This window comes from Cervus elaphus, chromosome 14 (assembly GCF_910594005.1).
Source record: "Cervus elaphus chromosome 14, mCerEla1.1, whole genome shotgun sequence".
Lineage (NCBI taxonomy): Eukaryota > Metazoa > Chordata > Mammalia > Artiodactyla > Cervidae > Cervus > Cervus elaphus.
The window spans coordinates 77218199-77238708 of record NC_057828.1 but is presented as its reverse complement, the minus strand read 5'-3'; the positions used below and the strand labels follow the sequence as shown (position 1 = coordinate 77238708).

Sequence of the window (20510 nt, the reverse complement as noted above, 5' to 3'; positions counted from 1 at the left end):
TATTTATATACCTTACTTGTAGATTTCTATTCCATTTTGTTCCACACAGTCATTTTAAAACTACTTAATCTAATTTCATTCTCACTGACGTTTCCCCCATACATTCTCAAGTTTATTTTAAAACGTATCTTTCTATATTATGCGCACAAACATACCACATACGCTCCTTGAAGTGTGTGTACCGTACTCGGCCGCTCTTACCTTCAGACAAGGTCACGTCTGACACTGATTTATCAAAAAGCAGTTGAAAGGAAAGAGCTTGGTCTTTTAGGTCAGAGAATCCCAGTGTTCCTTTTAACTTGTTTTTCTGTCTCGGGAAGTGTTTTGACCTTAAGCAGAACCTTATAAAGAGCAAGGACTTGAAATGTAACGCTAGAGGTGAGTTAGTTCAAAGGTTCTTCAAATGCTCCTGAAGGTTACTTTTGTTACATGTAATGTCACATAAGCAAAAAATACTCAGAAAGAGGAACAGTCACATTTCAATTTTTATTTGTGGACATTCGATTGCTTTTTAACCACAGGCTATTCCCATGACTTTCTCGAATCCATGACTGAAGGACAAACCATGTGCATCTCTTCATTGGTACAAACTAAAACCTCTCACCACCTGATAGGAAGAGGGAGAAATGTACCTACTTTTTCTGTAGTTTCTGTGTGAAATGATGCAGTTTCCAGTGAATGGGCAAACTAAAAACCCGTCCCCAGGTTGCACAGAGTAAAGACTGTAGAAGTCAGACACTGGAGCTTTTCCCAGAAGACACGTCCTTGGCAGGCATTCTTGCTAAATTATGAGGCTAAAACTATTGGCACAAGAAACATCATTCTGTGATTGGCTAATATAATACAACAAAACAATGATTTCAACTTGAACCACTATGAACATCCGTATGGTGGTCAAGGGAGTTCTTCCTTCAGTTTCAACATGGTCCCGGTTGTGAATTGATGTCTCCAGGTGCATTAGAAGAACACTCAGGGGCAAGTGTCTCATTCATGGTGCATGGATGTCTTCCTCCAGAGGCAGGGTGGTCCTAGATCAGCCTCTCCGCTGCAGGGGCATCCATCATGCTCCACATCTCCACACGAGGGCCATCCTTTTCCTGACGGCTCGGGCTGTAGGAGCCCTGGGTTGCCCTTTTGTTGGAGGCGACAACAGAAGCCACCACTGCCAGAAAGAGGATCAGCAACAAGGCTAATGTCACTGAACCGATGGCAGCGAAGACGTCCGAGAGCAAGTTATCTGCCAGCTGTAAGGATGGAGATAATTGTGATGTGAGTTACAGCGCAGAGAATGCCCAGGACAAGCAACTACCCTGGAATGAAAGTCAAGCAGAGCACAGGTGCCAACCATGCCTGAGAAAGCCTAGAAATGTAGGGACAGTCAGGCGTTCTTATTCCCAGATCATGAGAATGGGGCCATGTCTCTAGAGTTTAAGGTCTGGAGCCAGGAAGTGAGGCACAAACGTCTACTGAGCTTACCGTGTGTCTTAGTCTCAGTGACTGGGATCATTCATCTGACATCAAGGCTAAAGGATGAACCCGTACATAGCCATGCATGCGTGCTCAGTCACTCTGCCTTGTCCGACTCTTTGCTGCCTCATGGGCTGTAGCCCGCTGGACCTCTCTGTCCATGGGATTTCCCAGGCAAGGATACTGGAGTGGGTTGCCATTTCCTCCTCCAGGAGATCTTCCCAACTCAGGGATCAAACCTGTGTCTCCTGGGTCTCCTGCATTGCAGGGGATTCTTTGCCACTGAGCCACCTGGGAAGCCCAAACCCACATGCATATTTGGAAAATAGTTTTGCAACTACAGGATCTGACTGTTCACAGTCTTTTGACTCTCGTGCAAAAAGTTCTGATTTTGCACTGAAAGACTGTTTTACAGCCTTTCTTGGGAAATGAAGCAAATTAAATCAGTTGGGTCTCATGGGAAAGATCCAAGACAAAGGATGGGCTGCAAGGCTCTGGTTTCCACACTCAGCACTTTGATTTGGATTAGATGTGACAACTGAACGGTTGTGAACACACTCATGCTCCATGGGGAGCCAGACCTCTAGAAACGGGAAACTGTGGGGAGAGCCCCTCTTGGAGGAGCTGGGTCCTGGACTCTCCTGGGCGGGCCTCGGACAGAGGGCTTTCTCTGATGTTGACTGCAATGTGTTTGCCAAGCACTTTTTGTCAGTGGGTAGAAGAAACTGATTAGATTGCACAGAAATAGTAAAGACAAGACACAGCTGCTATGTGAATTCTTAACAGGCTTTCAAAGAAATATTTCTGTCAGGGTAAGCAAAGGGGGAGTAGACTGCCTTCTCATTTAGCTTCCTTTAGGACCCATCCCCTGTTACCTAACCAAGTTACCATTATAAGTGCGATCTCTGTTACTTTCATATCCCAGGGAATGTTTAACACTTTTGCTTTCCTTTGTGAGTATGTTGTTGTTGTTGTTCACTGTGCTTTGGTTTAAATCATTATATAGTTAATATATTCCTATAATACTGTATCTCTTCATAATATTGTCTTGTATTCACTATGTCTTGTATTCACTTGTTCAAGTGTGGTTCATTAGTTTCTTCAATTAACAATACTTATTGACTATCTGCTATAAACATTGAACTAGGCTAGGAAATAAAAATAAAAGGTAAGCCAAAGTTTGATATCTGAAGCTCAGATTGTGGACATGGGCAAATGGAGGACACACATAAACACACATGCACACATATATAGATAATCACAATATATCGCAAACACGTGTCACAGTAATGTCATCAATGATCTACATGGGGTGTAGGTAGAGTAATAGCGGAGTGAAGCATGTGATTACCTTTTGAAGGATAAATGAGCATTCAAATATTTCAAGCAGGAAATTCTACTTGGATGAAACAATTTGAAATAAAAAGCGCAAGAGTACACAAAAGTCCTTAGAGACTGGAGAAACAGGAAGAAATCTGACATGACCAAAGGTATTGTCCATGAATGTGTACATATGAGCGGTAAAGGATTTAAAAAGTTGGTGAGAGATGGGACTCTAAAGTAGATGAATCTTAACCAGAAATCTGAAAGCCACAATAAAATTCAGTCTTGGTCCTGAGGTCAGTGGGAGCCTGTGAAGGTGTTTGAGTAAGAGCATAATATGATCAGATCTGTGTTTTATTAACTTGGCTCTGGTAACAGGGTGGAGGGTGATGGGCATGAAGGTGGGGTTGGAGATAGAGGAAATAGGAGTTTATTGTATTTATCGAGATGAGATGATTTGGGTCTAAGTTTACCAGCGGAGTGAGACTCAAAGGGACAAGGTGGAGAGAGACTTTGGTGGAGGAGTCACCTCTTGGCTGGGGAAGAGCTGAGAGAGGATAAGGAAGGTCATCACAGGAAATGAAAAGTGCCACTTGGTCGCTCAGTCGTGACTCTTCGCCACCCCATGGACTGTAGCCCACCAGGCTCCTCTGTCCATGGGATTCTCCAGACAAGGATACTGGAGTGGGTTGCCATGCGCTTCTCCAGGGGATCTTCCCAACCCAGCCATCGAACCCAAGTTCCTGCATTTCAGGCCAATTCTTTACCCTCTGAGCCACCAGGAAATCGCACGGGAGCTGGGATCTTGTTCACAGAGAGAAGATACACAGGAAGACTCTGATTCAGGCTGGAGAAGGTGCGTGTCAGCTTCCTGGACAACATTCTGGTGCGCGGTGCCATTAGAGAGAAAGAAATAACTGCTGCCTCCTCTCCACGTTACTGTCTAAAATCGTGGGTCTTGGCAGCTTTCCCAGTTACTGGAGAAAAGCATGTAGAGTTTCACTGAAATCAGTTGCTCTTGAGAAAAATCATTCACCTTAACGCGAGGGCCAGTCCTCTGGCCGCCGGCTCTGGCAGTGACATCCTTTATCAGCGACAGTGACCGTGGACTGCCGGGAAAGATGGAGAGGGTGGTAGATGTGGCCTTGAAAGCTCAAGAGTCTGGGACTCGGAAGGGCAGATGGGGCCCCTGGTGTTCTCTGGGGACCTCTCCATCTGCAATAACTCTCCTTCCTAGCTGCTGGATCCTCCTAATCTAGCCAGTAAGCAGCATGGTCTCTGGGAGTAAGTGGCTGTTCTGCTGGTGGGGGCGCTGGGAGCGGCCACACCCACACGGAGAAGGGAGAAATCACTGGGTTTGCCTCTGTTTTCTCAACTTTTCTGGCCTTGTCCCATTTGGCCTGAGAAGCACTGCACGCACGGGGTAAGTTGACGCCGCCCAGACCCTCTCACCCGCCGCCCTGCAGCCAGAGGGAGGGGGCATGGCGGGTGTAGGCGCTGAGTTCTCACTGGAACCCGAGTTCTGGAAGAAGCAGAGGACTGGTCCGCTCCACTCATCTCGGGACCTGCAGGGAACCACGGCTCTTCTCTGTAGAGGCTCTGCGCTCTCAGCAATGCGGACAGTGCAAGGGCTAGCTCTGGGCGGTGAGCGGCCCCCCACCCAGCCCGCCGGCGTGTGCGGAGCGGGAAGGCTGAGCCTGTCCCCCCGCAGGGCCATGCGCCCCGCCAGTGTGATCAGCACGTCCTTCCCTGCTGAGGAGGTGCTCAGCACACGAAGATGTGAGCCGCAGCGAAGGCGGTGTGCCCCCTCCCTGACTTGACTTCACTCTGAAAGATGAACGGGAACTCCGATTCCTCGGGGTGTGACCCGGGAGCCGACCTACAAACCTAAGATTGAAATTCCGAGCTCCAGAGAAAGCGCTGGCTGAAACGGCTGGCCTAACACTAAACTCTGGAGGGGAGCTGAGGGCCTCGGGGTTTGAAACCACTTCTGGAAGGCCCTTTTCTTTGAATTCCCATGGTGGAGAGGCCTTATTAGCTCTGCTATTCTTCAGCTGAGCTTAAAATACACAGTCCTGGAATGGATCCTTTGATAATGGAAACTGCTGGGACACGGGGACTGACGAGGCCGCCAAGCGCGGACCGTCCTGGAAACAGCGGGAGTGCTAGGCCAGGCCTGTTTCAGTGGGCTGTGCTTCTAACGCTGCGCTTTTGAATAACCTTTGTCAGAAAAGACAGATTCCAAACCAAAACTTTCATGTAAAATTACTTTTTACATGGCTTACACTGCAACGTGTATTGTTATGCTAACATCCTGTTTATGAAATGTACATCCTCTTGATGAAATGTATGAAATGCACATCTTTATATGAAATGTACACTTTATATGTGATCAAATTAAACAGTGATGAGTTGAACTTCCTATCTGCAGAATAAAAGAAATCAGTGCTTCGTTTTTTCCCCCTGTAGAAGATTCATTGTGAATCCCCGACTGGTTGTGGCTGAATGAGACCCAAGGAAGGGTGCACGCTGGCATTCTGAGAGAAACGGCCAAAACTTCCCTTGAACCGTCTTGCCTGGGGCTAGGCTGAAACACACTGGAAACATCAGAATCTTTTTCCCTTGAATTCCAGAAGAGGAATTCTAACTGTGACTCTTCTGAGGGGAGGCTGGAAACAGAATGTGCTCGCTAAACAACCAGAAGTGGGTTTGAATCCAGTTTTGCTACTGTGTCCTCCACGCGTCTCTGCTGTCTACCCACCTGTGAGGCGGGGGCGACAGTTGTGTGTCTGAGACTCGCTCTGCGACACAGAAAACAGCCAGGCGTGCAGAGCTTCTCCGAGGGCAGGCCCAGAAGGGAGCTCAGTCCTGTGGTCCCCTGTTTCTCACCCCAGAGTGACCCTTCCCCGGCTGATTTCCCAGGTCCTGCCTGGGTGTCGGATCACCCATCAGATGCCTCCCACTCTGGGGTCATGTCAGGACGGAGTGCCCAGCCTAGGAGCTGGGGGCTGGGGTGGGGTGGGGCGGGTGCTGCCCTGGAGCTGGCCGGGGCCCAAGCCGTCTGGCCAGCGGGGCCGACCGCCCCCTGGCTAGCTGACTGCTGGACAGTTCATCTGACTCTGAAAACACAGGATGAACTGGCTTGTCTGGAAAGGAAAAGAAACAAGACCCCTTCTGTCCTCAGCCCCAGAATCTGCCTGTCATAATATTTAGGGCCAATATGGAAAAATGTGAAAACAATAAACAAAGCAGAAGGAGCCTAGAAAACAATGGGATATTTTAGGAAATTTGACCTCCTATTTCCAAGTGAAAGGTGGTGAACATGTTAGAGTTTTGACTTGAAGAGAGGAAATTCTAGGACTAAGGTTGGGGTTACCCACCTAGGTGCGTTTTTTTCTCAAGTACGTTTGTGGTTGAAAAAAGTAGAAATGATGGGACTTAGAAATTGGCTCCTGAAAAACACTAGGGTAGAGTGAAGTCCCCAAATCCTTCTTAGAATCCAGTCTATATGCCAGTTGTGTGGAAATATGTGGAGACAGTTGAAAATGACGAGTTAAAATGTTTAGATGTGCAGCTGCTCATGGGTTATATTCCAGCTTCCTTGTGAGCTTCTGAAATGTGTGTGTATGTGTGTGTGTGTGTAGTGTTACACAAGTACATAATGATACATCAGGTACTATTATGACCATTATTAATTAATGAGAAAAACACTTTAAGGATACTATGTTTTTTATAAAGCCAGTTATAATATTTACCTTCCATCTATGTATCTAAAGTGAAATGAGGACATTTCTTTAATTCTCACCGTTCAAATTAAAAAACAAAAAACAAAAAAACGAAGAGAGAGTGCAGTCCTTGTGAGTTACTGTTGTAACAAGCAGGTCTTCTATTTGGTGGATTGGAAAACCCTCCCACACAGACCGGGGTCCTTGAACGATCTCTTATCAGTGAGTTGCTAGAAACAGCCGTTTCCATAGTAATATTGAATATGTGCCAGAACTCTGTTTTTAAAATGAATATTGTTGCAGCGGCCAATTTTCAACCACAAATACACTGTCCACTTTACAGTTATAAGGGTGGTGGGGGGAGGGGGTAGAGACGGGACTGAGGAGCCGAAAGAGGGGCCTGGGCAGCATCCAGGCCCAGGGAGTGGACCACCCAGCAGGGCTTCCGTCACCTTGTAAAAGGCTCAGGACTGGGGAGGCTGGCGGCCACACGGCGGGGTGACCCCCTCCAGGCAGCCCACGGCCACCAGCACCAGGGGGCTCTCGGGGGCACCTGAGCTGAAGCCCAAAGGCATCTTCTCATTGGCGCCCCCACCTCTTCATCTGCTGCTTCCTCCAGAAAACACACAGGCTCTCAGAGGGATCGATGGAGTCTTTCAAACCAGTTCACACCGAGTAATGACAGTCCCTCACACCTCCACGGGGTGGGGTGGGGCAGCCCCTCGACAGCCTGGGACGGACACATGGAGCTACATTAGGGGGTTCAGGGCACCGCCGCGCTGGGGGAGCTGTCCTGGGGAACTTCAGACATGACTTCCACATCAGGCCCTGTCGAAGATGCTGGAATAGCTCCTGTGGAAGTTTGGTGTGGGTCCATGGCTGACAGGGTGTCCCAGGTGGTGCTAGTGGTAAAGAACCCGCCTGCCAATTCAGGAGACAGAAGATCCCTGGGTTGGGAAGATCCCCTGGAGGAGGGCACGGCAACCCACTCCAGTATCCTTGCCTGGAGGATCCCATGGACAGAGGAGCCTGGCGGGCTACAGTCCACAGGGTTGCAAAGAGTCAGACACGACTGAGCATCTAAGCACAGCACAGCCACATCCTTACGCTGAGATCTGAGGGGTGCTGTGACCAGTGGTCATAGAGGGACACAGATATTCCTGCCTTCAGCACACGGTCCTTGAACACATCCTCTGAGTGAGCCCAGCAGCATCTGGAGTTCGGTGGGGAGCCAGCAGGCCCCGCCCCGTCCATCCAGGGTTGGGCCTGGAATCCGTCTCCTGATGTCCCACAGGCTCTTTCCGATGAGGACGCCAGATTTTCAGCAGAAGCATCGATGCAGCTAGGAGTCTGGAGACCCTGCTTTCATATTTCTCTCTCCTTGAGCAGGTGGTTTCAGTGATATAATTGTTTTCCTTGGAACGCAAGGCCTTGTGAATAAAACTTCTCTCTCTTTGCCTCATGTAAGAACCAAATCCCAGTGGCCCCAACTCAGGTTTCATGATGTTGCTGCAAATTTGTTGCGTGCAGATAATCGCGGCCCTTTGTCTGCTCAGGGTCGGGGTCACCAGATGCTGTAGGCAGAGAAACATGCCTGGCTGATAGGTGGGGATCGTCGCTTCCTGTCGCCTTCGCTGGTCGCCCTCGTTGACTGCTGCCAGCTTCATCCATCCCGGCACGTCATGCCCCATGACACATACACAGGTCAGGGCTGTCCCTCCTCCAAGAGTGGAAGCTCCATCAGGGGCAGCCCCATTCTTCTGCCTCCCCAGCACCTGGACTGGCCTCTGTCCCCCAGGGACCCCGTTGCGAGTGCCACTGGGCAGAAAGGCTGGCCCAGCACACAGAGCTTCCCCGCTGGGGTCCAGCAGGAGGACCGCCCCCACCCCAGCCTGTGTCCCGCGGAGGACGAGGCGGCCGCTCTCTGACTCTGCTGAAGGGTGGGTGCACCTCGGAGGGGCTACGGGCAGACCCGAGGGGGCAGATCGGGAACCACATGGTCAAGGGGTGAAGGGGACCTGAAGACACTTGCTGACTCTTCCTTTCTGTGGAATCAACCACAGACAACCCGTCTGCTCCCAGCTTCTCCCGTCCCTGGAGCCCGGACGGGAACGTCGTCAGGTGACAGGAGCAGGAGCAATGAGAGATCTTTTTAAAAAAAATAATAGTAATCCTTTCCTACGTGTTGAACAGTCTTTTTGTCTCTGGTAGGTGACCCCCTGGACATTGTCGTGGCCCATTTTGCTCTCAGAAAACCTGGGTGGACAGTCAAACTTCCTTTCCTTTTTTCTCTCCTCTCTCTATCTCTGCATTCCAGAGAACAGTGGGCTCCAACCAAAGACTTGGGGTGAGTTGCTCACACTTGAGTTTGTCAGTCGGTTGCCCTGTCCATCTTCATTCCCTTGCTCAGGTCCGCTCAGAATCCAGCTGCCTGGCCTTCCACTGGGATTTCCCTTTCGTTCATCCCCATGGTCACAACCTGGTTTAAGACACTTTTAGATGGGTGCTTAAACTGTTCTCTAGCAAATCCTTCTGGCCCTAGAATCTACACCATTCAGCTACAGAAAGAAAAAAAACAAAACAATGAGCTTGCTTATCTGGGTGGGAGGCTTATGAGGCTAACCACATCAGTACTAACCGTGTCAGATTTAAACTGCCAAGTTTTAAGTCACAGCTCTCTGGGGGCATCCCTGGTGGTCCAGGGGTAAAGAATTTGCCTGCCAATGTGGGAGACACAGGTTCAACCCCTGGTCCAGGAAGACCCCACAGGCTGCGAAGCAACTAAGCCCGGGGATCACAACTGCTGAGCTATGATCTGGAGCCCGTGTCCCATGACAAGAGCGGCCACCACAATGAGATGCCCTCACACCGCAAGGAAGAGTAGCCTCCGCTACTTGCAACTAGAGGAAGCCTGCGTGCACAGCCAAAGATAAATAAATAAATGTTTTTTATAAACGTTTTATTTTAAAAATTTGCTTCCATTTCCTGGTCAAGGAATCAGCTGCAGCCGCCCTAGCACCTTGCTCTCCGGCAAAGTGACCAGCCCTTTTTTGAATAGGAACCTCCTCCCTGACCCCTTCTGCAGACCCTTCCTCTATTCAGAGCACCCCTGGGCTTGGCTGCCCTCTGCATTGCCCCTGGGGACCCTTCGGGGCCCCCCTTCCGGGACCTGTGTCTCCATCAGCAGAGCCAGGGGCTTCAGCAGTATTGAGAAGACCTGTGACCCCGCCTGCCCTGCGTGACCTGCCCCGTGCACTTGAACGTGCCGCCCTGATCACGAAGGGTTAGGCCCCCTCCACCCCTCCGCTCAGACCTGCAAAGATGGGAATCTGTTTCCTCTGGAACTTTCCAACACGCAAAGTGCAGTGCTCTGCACAGAGTGGCTGATCAGTCGTTCCCGACTCACCCACTTGTGTCCATGGCTCTGTCCAACTCATCAATTCCATCCTTTCCAGTGGTGGGAAGACTTCTCTGCAGCCAGGAGCTCTGCTGGGGGGGGACCTTCGTGCACGCAGCTGTTCGTGCGCTCATTCACGCGCTCATGTGTGGTTACTGATGCTTTCTCCGTCACTGGGCCCTGGACACGCAGAACCCAAAGGTGCGGGCACTGTCTTGCTAGAGCTGACCGTGGAGTGATGGTACCAGGCGGGGGTGGCTACACAGACCACCGCAGTTCACTTGAGGGGGGCTCTGGTCGAGGCCAGGGCCAAAGAAAGGAAAAGGGGGAGAAGGTGGACTTCCTGACATCTCCCAGTCTTCTTAAAGGTAGCTGCGAGGAGAACGAGGTAAGGAAAGGCGCCGAAAGCAGAAGGAAACAGATCCTTCGGGAAGGGGAGCAGGTGGCAGCCTCTCCTGCTCGCCTGGGAGGCTGGTGGGGGCCGTGCTTCTGGCTTCTGCAGAGCCCCCCGTGAGAGAAGCAGCGGTCACGGGTCCGGAAGATGTCACCCACCCCGAGTCTGCTCCAGGAAGCGTCTCTCCCCTCCCTCAGCGAAGCGGAGGCCAGAATCGCAAGAGCAATTTCTATATATTCTCTGTGGGTTCTTTCCCAGCGCGTCTGACCTACACCTCTTATCAGAATCGCATCAGCCTCACATGCCAGGAGTCCTCTACTGACCAGGGTTTTGTAGGACCCAGAAGGACTTAAATTTCTTTCTACCCCTTCTTTTTGCTATTGTCTATAGATTTTCCAGAGAAGGCAATGGCACCCCACTCCAATGTTCTTGCCTGGAGAATCCCAGGGACGGGGGAGCCTGGTGGGCTGCCGTCTATGGGGCCGCACAGAGTCGGACACGACAGAAGTGACTTAGCAGCAGTAGCAGCATAGATTTTTAGAAGGTGACTGATAAGTATGCCAGTTGATTTTATACAACATCTCAAAAGCAAGAGAATATCCAGCAAACAAGTTAAAAGGGCCTGGGGACTTCTGAGGTTAAATGATGCTAAAATGACAATTAAATGCAACGGACTGTATTCTGGATCAAAATAAATAAATAAATCTAAAGGGCAACTGGGGACAATTAGAGAAATCTGAACATGGGTAGTATATGAGATGGTCAACTTCTTGAATGTTGTACTAGTAATATGGACTTCTCAGATGGCCGCAGTGGTAAAGAATCTGCCGGCCAGTGCAGGAGACTCAAGAGATTCTGGTTCAATCCCTGTGTCAGGAAGATACCCTGGAGGAAGAAACGGCAACCCACTCCAGTATTCTTGCCTAAAAAGTTCCATGGACTGAGGAGCCTGGCAGGCTACAGCCCACGGGGTCACAAAGAGGCAGACACGACTGAGGGCCAGCACACTCACATTAGTATATGCAGTTGCAGAAGGAAGTCCTATTTCTTTGGAGACATTTGCTGAAATATTTAGTGGTAAACATAGGGTCGCAAAGAGTTGGACACGACTGAAGTGACTTAGCATGGAAGCAAAATGTTACAACATCTGCACCCTGCATTCTAAAGAAAGGGCAAAAACCTATGTACCCAGAGGTGAGAAAGGGAGCAAAACCCTAAAAAAGTGGCTGTAACTGGGTGAAGGGCATGCGTGTGTTCACAGCATTTTTTTTTTCCTGATTTTCTTTGACTTTCATTTTTTTCCCCCAAATCTTGGAAAAGTAATATTTTTAAAAATGATGGTTATGGTGAAAGTAATTCCTCTAAACCCCCAGTTTGCAGATCTTGCTTCTTTCACTGTTTGTTCCTCTACTACTACAGGTCTTGTTGATTTCTCTCTCTGCTATAATTTTACTGCCCAGTAAATCTTGTTCCCATCAATGGTTTTATCTCCCCTTCCAGACACTGAGATGTTCATGGATCACATCACACGCCAGTTTCATCATGGAGTTGGCCCTAACCACCCCCTGCCGGAACCTAACACAGTGCCAGGCACGTGGTGGGCGTTCATGGTCTTTCTCACCATCTCCTGGCACCATCCTTCTTAACCTAAAAGCTGTTGTTGTTCGGTCACTAAGTTGTATTTGACTCTTTATGACGCTGTGAACTGCAGCATGCCAGGCTCCCCTGTCCTCCACTATCTCCCAGAGTTTGCTCAGATTCATGTCCATGGAGTCGGTGATGCTATCTAAAGGCTTTACCTTGGGCCCCTTCCGCACTCAGATTATGTCCTTCTTACCAACTTTCTTCAGTTGGTGAAAAGCTGCTATTGATTCATTCTCACATTAGGCAGTAAAAGAGAGAGCTGAATCCCCTACATGCTTATGGCTTATCACATGTCCTTTCTTTTTTGGCAGAGGTAATCTAGTCTATGTCACCATATTTATTGCCCGCAAATCAAAACCAGTTGCTAGAGTAATGAAGGTCTATTGGTTTGTGTCGGCTTAATCCATGTCAGGGGGGCTTTAGGGGCGTATAAGGATAATTTGACCAGCAAAAGGAAAGCCATAAAAATGATCAAAAAGCTAACAGATACGCTGAGAACACCAAGCTTATTTTGCTGAGGATTTATGGCCAACTTATCAGAAAGCTATTTGGTCCGAGTCGACATTCAAATCGCTCCCTCTGTAATGCAGCAAAGATTCCAGCCTCTGAAAAAAAAAAAATGAAAAAGAAAACAGCCTCTATAATGAGATACCCTGGAAACCCCTAACTTGCAGCACATGTAGTTTAATTTTCAACAGTTGTGAGATGGCAGTAAATCCAGCTTCAGAATAACCAGCGCCACTGATGCCTCACACCCGCATTAAATTAGTGGAGCGCGAAGACGGACTGCCACGCCTCCTCTGACATACCCACATCCGCGTTTATTCATCAAATGGAGCTTAAATGTCCGACCTCCCCCAGATGGCACCGGGGCCAGGGCCTGTGGGGTCCCGGCAGAGGTGGGTGCCAAGTCACTGGGCTCTGCCTCACGAGGTCAGCTGTGCCCCAGGCCCAGCCCTGGAGGCTGTATTTTATTGATCAGACTCAAATTGGCTTCCCCCTGTGTAGGTGATAAAGAGTGGCGTCAAGTCACCCGTGTGAAATACATCACTTTAACTCTGACAGCTTGTCATTGAAGGCCTTGTTTATATAATCTATTGTGCCATTTACTCTATTCTTATTTTAAAAAGCAAACATAGAAATAAAAACCCTACCTTCCAGTGTTTCGTGGATGGATGTCCTGTAACTTCTCTTAAATAATCTCAGAAGTAGCTATTTCTATTGTCACTGTTGGTTTACATCAACTGACCAGACTTTCAGTTTCAGAGTTGGCCTCACAGAAGATGAAAGCTGGATTGCATGCTTTAATGAGAAGTCTTTCGGGGCATAGCTTCTCCCTTCGAAATCACTTGAGAATTGCTATGTCTAAACAGGCAAGAAGCCTGCCACGCTGAAGCTGGCCAGATCCGAAGCAAGCATTCTTAAATCTTTGAGCTTGTTGCCACTTAAAACACCAGGGTATCTTACCTCCAGCGAAGATAGAAACCTTCATATTGGGAAGGCTGGTTCAAGTAGCATTTAGTTTCAGAACACAGAGTTCTTTCAGAAGTCAAGCTTTCAGATTCCAAAAAAGCCTTTTGGTAAAGTTCTATAGGTTTTACCAATGGCAGAATTAAAACACAAACATGAACACAAAAATCTTATGTCTGACATTGCTAATAGTCTACCTAAATGCACCCAAATGCATCTGGGGATAGTGATCTGCTTAAATTAATATTGAGGCATGGACAGTCTTCCTTCTTGGAGAGACAAAAATAAAGTCTAACAGCATTTAACACTTAGTCTAAAAACCCTGGCTTCCTCGGTGGCTCAGTGGTAAAGAATTGACCTGTCAATGCAGGAGACCCGAGTCTGATACCTGAGTTGGGAAGATCCCCCGGAGTAGGGCATGGCAACCCACTCCAGTATCCTTGCCGGCGGAATACCATGGACAGAGGAACCTGGTGGGCTATAGTCCTTGAGGTCACAAACAGTCAGACGTGACTGAGCAACTAAACAACAACAACTAAAAGCCTTGCTGAACCACAGTGAGCCTGTCTCTATGTATTAAGAGAGTATAGAATCTAACAGCCCGTTATAAAATGAGGTCAGATTCTAGCTGCGATGGTTACTTTATATTTTTGAAGCTCCAAGTGTATGGACACCTGATGTGACGAGCCAGCTCATTGGAAAAGGCCCTGATGCTGGGAAAGACTGAAGCCTGGAGGAGAAGGAGGTGGCAGAGGATGAGATGGTTGGATGGCATCACCGACTCAGTGGACATGAGTTTGAACAAACTTCAGCAGATGGTGAAGGACAGGGAAGCCTAGCATGCTGCAGTCCATGGGGTCACAAAGAGTTGGACACGACTGAGCGACTGAACAACAACATGTCTGGACACAGTAATTATGATCTTCGACAAGCCTGTGTCACCTTTTGAAACAATCAAGGAGATCCTTGCCTGAGAAGCTCTCTACCTTCCCTACAGAGGGTTCAAAGGGCAGATCACGCCCTCCCCTCCTGTTACCACTGACTAATTTCTAGTGACGTTTTAATAAAATGGAGATCAGATTCTCTGCTGCCTACCCAGTTCAGAGACCTTTTAAAGAAGAAATAAGATAACCCAGCTAATTTATTTAATTGCATTCTGGTTCAATAATTTCCTGCTAATATTCCAAAAGTGTAAAACTTTTCTCTGGATTGTCTTTGTTGATGCTGTATTTTCTCATATTCTATGTCATATTGAAGTTTTAATTATTTACATTCATTTTTTTTCCCCTGAAGTTTGGAGTAATTGCCCAAAGACTATCCCCCTTACTAACTTGAATAATCTGAAACATACGGAAAACTTGTTTGCTAAACCCCCAAAGAGATTGAGAACTGAGAATTCGGGCTGTAAACTAAGCGTCTTCAGTCTCTTTGCTTCTTTTTCCCAGACCCTAGACTAACACTCCTCTCCCTCCCTTAAAGACTAGTTCCCTTGAGTCTATAACTTTTCTGTTCCACCACCATTTAGATGACTTGTCCTCAGGGACGTGGCTCTATTAAGAGCCCCGGGAAGCAAACCGTGATTAGTCACCAGGCTTGTGAAATCCTCCCCGGTTCTGTTTACGAGGACGGCTGCCAACCCTCCAAAGGCTGGCTCTGCACCCGTGTTCTTTTCAGGGTCACTCTGCTCGCAGAGCGCAGATTAAACACACAGCCTCGGGACTCTTGTTGCTGTGAGGAGAAACATTTACATTCCACTGACGGTGCGGGGTGTAAAAGGAAGCCATCTGCTCTGATTTAACGACTCCAGGAGTAGCTACGACTCCGGAACAAGAAAAAGTCACAACACGGCTCACCTCAGCCCAGCGCTCCTCTGTGAGGCAGACCTGGGGAGGAATCACCTCCGTGTTAGGAGGCATTTTCATCCTGAGAGTTTCTCACAGGCTGGCCCTCTACCCACTGGTTTCATTGTTCTCTTATATTAATGATTCTTTGCTACTGTTTTGTAGGGCTCTTTCCCTGGTCTTAGGAACGTGGAATAAATCTATTATTTCTAATACAAACGTGACGACTAGGTTGTTGATTATTTGTGCATTCCACCCAGGCAATTCACCTGTTCAATATCCAGTCCATTTTCTACAATGAGATCAGCTGTAAAATATTGATACTTCGGAACAAAAAGGTGGGGTGTGCCTGCTCGGTCGCTCAGTCACGTCTGACTCTTTGTGACCTTATGGACTGTAGCCAGCCAGGCTCCTCTGTCCATGGGATTCTTCAGCAAGAATACTGGAGTGGGTTGCCATTTCCTTCTCCAGCTGAAAGGTGGGAAGCAGGGGAAAAAGGAAAAGTAATTAAAACCTGAGGATTTAATATGTCCCTGGCCTCTGCCATGCTGTCTCAGTTTAATCTTCACAATTGTCTAAGGATACAGAGATCGTTGCCCTTAATTAAAAGATCTTTTAAGCAATTTGTCCCAAGTAATGAATTGCTTAAGCAGCAGATCTGGTATCCAAATCGTCCAGGTTTGTTCACTTATACGCAGATGCATCCTGGTTCGAGCACTGTGTAGATATAACCCTAAGTTTACCCTGAATTTCAACTAAGTTCCCCTTATTCAACATATTTACCCACTGAGAGATGAGTAATAATAGTTATTTTATATTCAGATCTCTTGCTATGGACAGTGCTTACATAATCAGCAGCGCTTCTCTGCTTACCAGTGTTGGTCTAATTTTTTAGGACTTTGCATGACAGAATAAGCTCCGACAAAGTAGGTTGATGGGTGGAAGCATTTTGTCTGTGAGTTCTAGGAAGGCACCTGGCACACGGCGGCTATCTGGGAGCAAAGCTGTCTCTCTAAAGAGTGCCTGCATAGACGCTGAAAAATTTAGTGGAAGAACAAAGAAAGGGACCCCTAATTCACAACTTTCAGTCCTATGCTTTTAACAGCCCAGCATGTCTATCAAAAAACAAAGCAACACAGAAAAATCTCCCAGGGTTGTTGCTTGCATGAAACAGCCCTTGTGCTACCCTCTGGTTTTAACACAACGTTATCAGGCGATGATTAAGAAGGTAGCTGTTTCCTCGCTTTGCAGTGTCAGAAAATAAGGTATCAAGCCAACAACTGCCTTTGGAGGCACAGCACTCAGATCGCAGCCAGGTATTGCTTCCAACTGTAAATATTAACAGCGAAGGAGAGGAGGCGGTCTCCTCTGGCTCTGGGCTGCCTGAGCTCAGCAGATTAACGTGACACTCCGGCCTGACTTGCTGAGATGCAGATAACTGAGCTTCTTGTTAACGAGTTTCCATGTATTTTTTTTTTTACTCCATCAGCAGGTTCTTGAATCAATGCCTGGATTAGGTTTGACTAACATCAGCACAACTGACTGTGATGGAAAGTTTAAAATTTATAATTAAAAACTGAGCGTCCATTTGCTAGTTTCCAAGTAAAAGAAGTTAATCCTTCCGGAAGCACTTATACCTAGCTTCCCAGAACATACTGTTTCTTCTGCCTCTGCCCGAATGAAGGAGTCCGTGATGTTTTTAGGACACTGGGCAACACTTAGGGGCAAGCTGAAGGGGGCTTTTCACGTTTCACCCATTGACAAAGGATTTAAGGTCTTCATGAGTTTGGGCGAATGACAGAGCGGTTTTCATACTCCTTTTGAGACGCTGGTAAAGAATCTGCCTGCAATGCAGGAGACGTGGGTTCAATCCCTGGGTTGGGAAGATCCCCTGGAGAAGGGCATGGCGACCCACTCCAGTATTCTTGCCTGGAGAATCCTATGGGCAGAGGAGCCTGGCGGACTACAGTCCAAAGTGCCACAAAGAGTTGGAGACGACAGATTGACTAACATTTTTGAGACACTAAGTTTCAAAATTATTATATAGGAGCACCAATTTTCTTGTAGATTTAAAAAAATGGCCTCAGCATTGTTTACATGAAAACGTGCATGCATCTTTTTCTCTATATAAAGTATATAAGCATGATTTACAGTTCCTGCCTTCAATAAATGCCAGTGGAAGAGGATGATGATACAGGAGTCCCTCAAATGCACTTAAGCTGTCTCACTCCAATGGCACATTACTGCCCATAGAAATCTGACACATAATGTGTCCAGTCGTGTCTGACTCTTTGCAGCTCCATGGACTGTAGCCCTCCAGGCTCCTCTGTCCATGGGATTCTCCAGGCAAGAATACTGGAGTGGGTTCCCATTTCCTCCTCCAGGGGATCTTCCCAAATCATGGATGGAACCAGAGTCTCCTACATCTCCTGTGTTGGCAGGCAGATTCTGCGCCACTGAGCCACCTGGGAAGCTTGTCCCACACTACCATGTACAAAATCAAGGATGGCAGCATTGCCCGTGCACCAAATGCTATAAAGTCTACCTGCTTTTGTTTATAAGAACATACTCTGAATTTGTGTGGCAAAAATTCTAATTGGCATATTCTCGGCTATGGATTCTTATGGTTCATCACATACTATGCTGCTGCTGCTAAGCCACTTTAGTCGTGTCTGACTCTATGTGACCCCATAGACGGCAGCCCACCAGGCTCCGCCGTCCCTGGGATTCTCAGGCAAGAACACTGGAGTGGGTTGCTATTTCCTTCTCCAATGCATGAAAGTGAAAAGTGAAAGTGAAGTCACTCAGTCATGTCTGACTCTTCGCGACCCCATGGACTGCAGCCCACCAGGCTCCTCCATCCATGGGATTTTCCAGGCAAGAGGACTGGAGTGAGGTGCCATTGCCTTCTCCACATCGCATACTATACTTATGTCTTAATGTGTGCTTTCAAGATCTATACTTTTCTATACTTAGAAAGCAGTATTCAAACAGAATATAGCATCCTCTTCTCTTCTATCAACTTCAAAGTTCATAACACATTGCAGGTGCTCAAATTCTTTTTGGCTGAGTCGACAAATTAGATAGCACTGTAAAACAAATGCAAAAGCGAACTGGACATAGGTGACGGGTAGTGCCTGATCTATCCAGGTGACACTTAGCTTACTTGTCAGGAAGAGAGCACGGCCTGGTTGGAAGACAGCATCAAGACCTACCTGGACCTCACTTTGAACTGGGAGAACTCAGCAGGAGCTGGTCATTGTGACTGCAACCCATGACCATTGGGATGAGGACAGTTCAGTTCAGCTGCTCAGTCATGTCCGACTCTTTGCAACCCCATGGACTGCAGCACGCCAGGTCTCCCTGTCCATCACCAACTCCTGGAGTTTGCTCAAACTCATGTCCATCCAGTCGATGATGCCATCCAACCATCTCATCCTCTGTCGCTCCCTTCTCCTCCCACCTTCAATCTTTCCCAGCATCAGGGTCTTTTCTAATGAGTCGACTCTTCACATCAGGTGGCCAAAGTATTAGAGCTTCAGCTTCACCATCAGTCCTTCCAATGAAGAATCAGGGTTGACTTCCTTTAGGATGGGCTGGTTTGATGAGGACATCCGTGAACAAATCCTGAAAAGGGAACTGGACCAAGGTTGGTGTCCTCATCAAATCCACTCCAGCCCACAGGGCCGTGTGAGTCAACACACAGGACCCAGCCAGCTCTTCCCTCCCCAGATATTTTATTTGAACAGGGAGCCACTCAAATGCTTTGCCCTCTGGAAAGGCACCTGCCTGTGTGATGCTCACGAAGAGCCCCCCAGGCTCCTCACATCGCAGAACACCTCTGCACAAAGGTGCACATGGGAGGAGCCCACCCCTGCCAGCCAAACACCCACCATTACTGTCCCAAGGCAGGAGACGGATGATGCACAGTGACACAGAACCTGGACCTCCTGAGCTTACCCCACGCGGTGACTGGGAAGCTTAAAGTCATCACGTAGGGCTCTGCAAATACAGTGTGAAATAGGGATGCTTACATTGGTTACTATAATTCAAGAGCATCTATTTATTTAAGTGGCATCCGTGTGTGCTAAGTTGCTTCAGTCAGGTCTCACTCTTTGCAACCCCATAGACTATAGCCCACCGGGCTCCTCTCTCCACGGGATTCTCCAGGCAAGATGCTTATATTGGTTACTATAATTCAAGGACATTTACTTTGGTAATTTAAGTAGTGGTGGAATTATCCCAGTTCAAACATATAGGACCACTACCCTCAGGAAGCTGCAAATTAGAATAATTTACATACTGCCCACTGTGAGTATCTTTAGCATTCACAGGACTTAATCGTAAAAACAAATAGGTTATTCTGGATTCCATGGGGGCCCCAGAGCAGATACAACAATGTTTGTTTACAAGATTTACATTTACATTTTTCATAGTCTCCCTGGAAATGTTCAAAACATTCCAGAGTTACCTGGAAATAGTCTGTCTCGTGAAAAACTTGCATTTCTGCAAAGTTATACAACTGCATGTATGTGTCCTACGTTGCTTCAGTCGGTCCTAACTCTTTGTGACCCCATGGACTATAGCCCGCCAGGCTCCTCTGTCCATGGGATTCTCCAGGCAAGAATACTGGAGTGGATCTATATATAATGCTATCTGTTTCAAACCTCTATTTTATAATTAAGAAACGCTAACATCTCTAAGATATTCAGGTAGGTAGTCTGCTGAAAAAATCTCCAGGTGTTGTGTTTTATAAATGAGGAAATAGAAACCCAAGATAATCTTTTGGAGGAAAATCAGTGATGAGTCTGAGTAAATCATTTAACTCATTTGGGCCTTAGCATCCATCAAGTGTCAGGAACCTTCCTGCTGATGTTAAGATTAAATGAAGTTCTATTCATGGCACATTTGCGGTCATCAGGATAGCTCAACATCAGCGAAGGCCCAGATCGTGGTGAAAGAGATACGGGAGGGCCCTGGTCAGCAGGCGCCTGAGCCAGTGGGCTTCCCGTGTCCTGAGGGGGTGACTCTCCCTGGGTAGTTGATGGTCCTCCTTCAGAAACTTCCGGCTTCCCTAACTCTGAAAACAAATTGCTCTAACCACAGAAATGCTCCGATCACTTCCATCTCGGGGCTTCCCTGGTGGCTCACACGGAAAAGAATCTATCTGCAACACACGAGACGCGGGTTCAGTCCCTGGGTCGGGAAGATCCCCTGGAGAGGGAAAGGCAACCCACTCCAGTGATCCT

At 47.8% G+C, this 20510-nt stretch overlaps 1 protein-coding gene across 1 annotated transcript in view; it reads right to left on the bottom strand.

The window, feature by feature from the left end:
* Positions 1–482: 482 nt before the first annotated feature.
* CRB1 (crumbs cell polarity complex component 1) overlaps positions 483–20510 on the bottom strand; it is a 153826-nt gene continuing 133798 nt past the window's right edge. Inside the window, exon 12 of the mRNA XM_043922940.1 lies at positions 483–1244. Coding sequence (XP_043778875.1) covers positions 1029–1244 — 216 coding nt within the window. The 3' untranslated portion in view covers positions 483–1028. The remainder of the gene's footprint in view (positions 1245–20510) is intronic.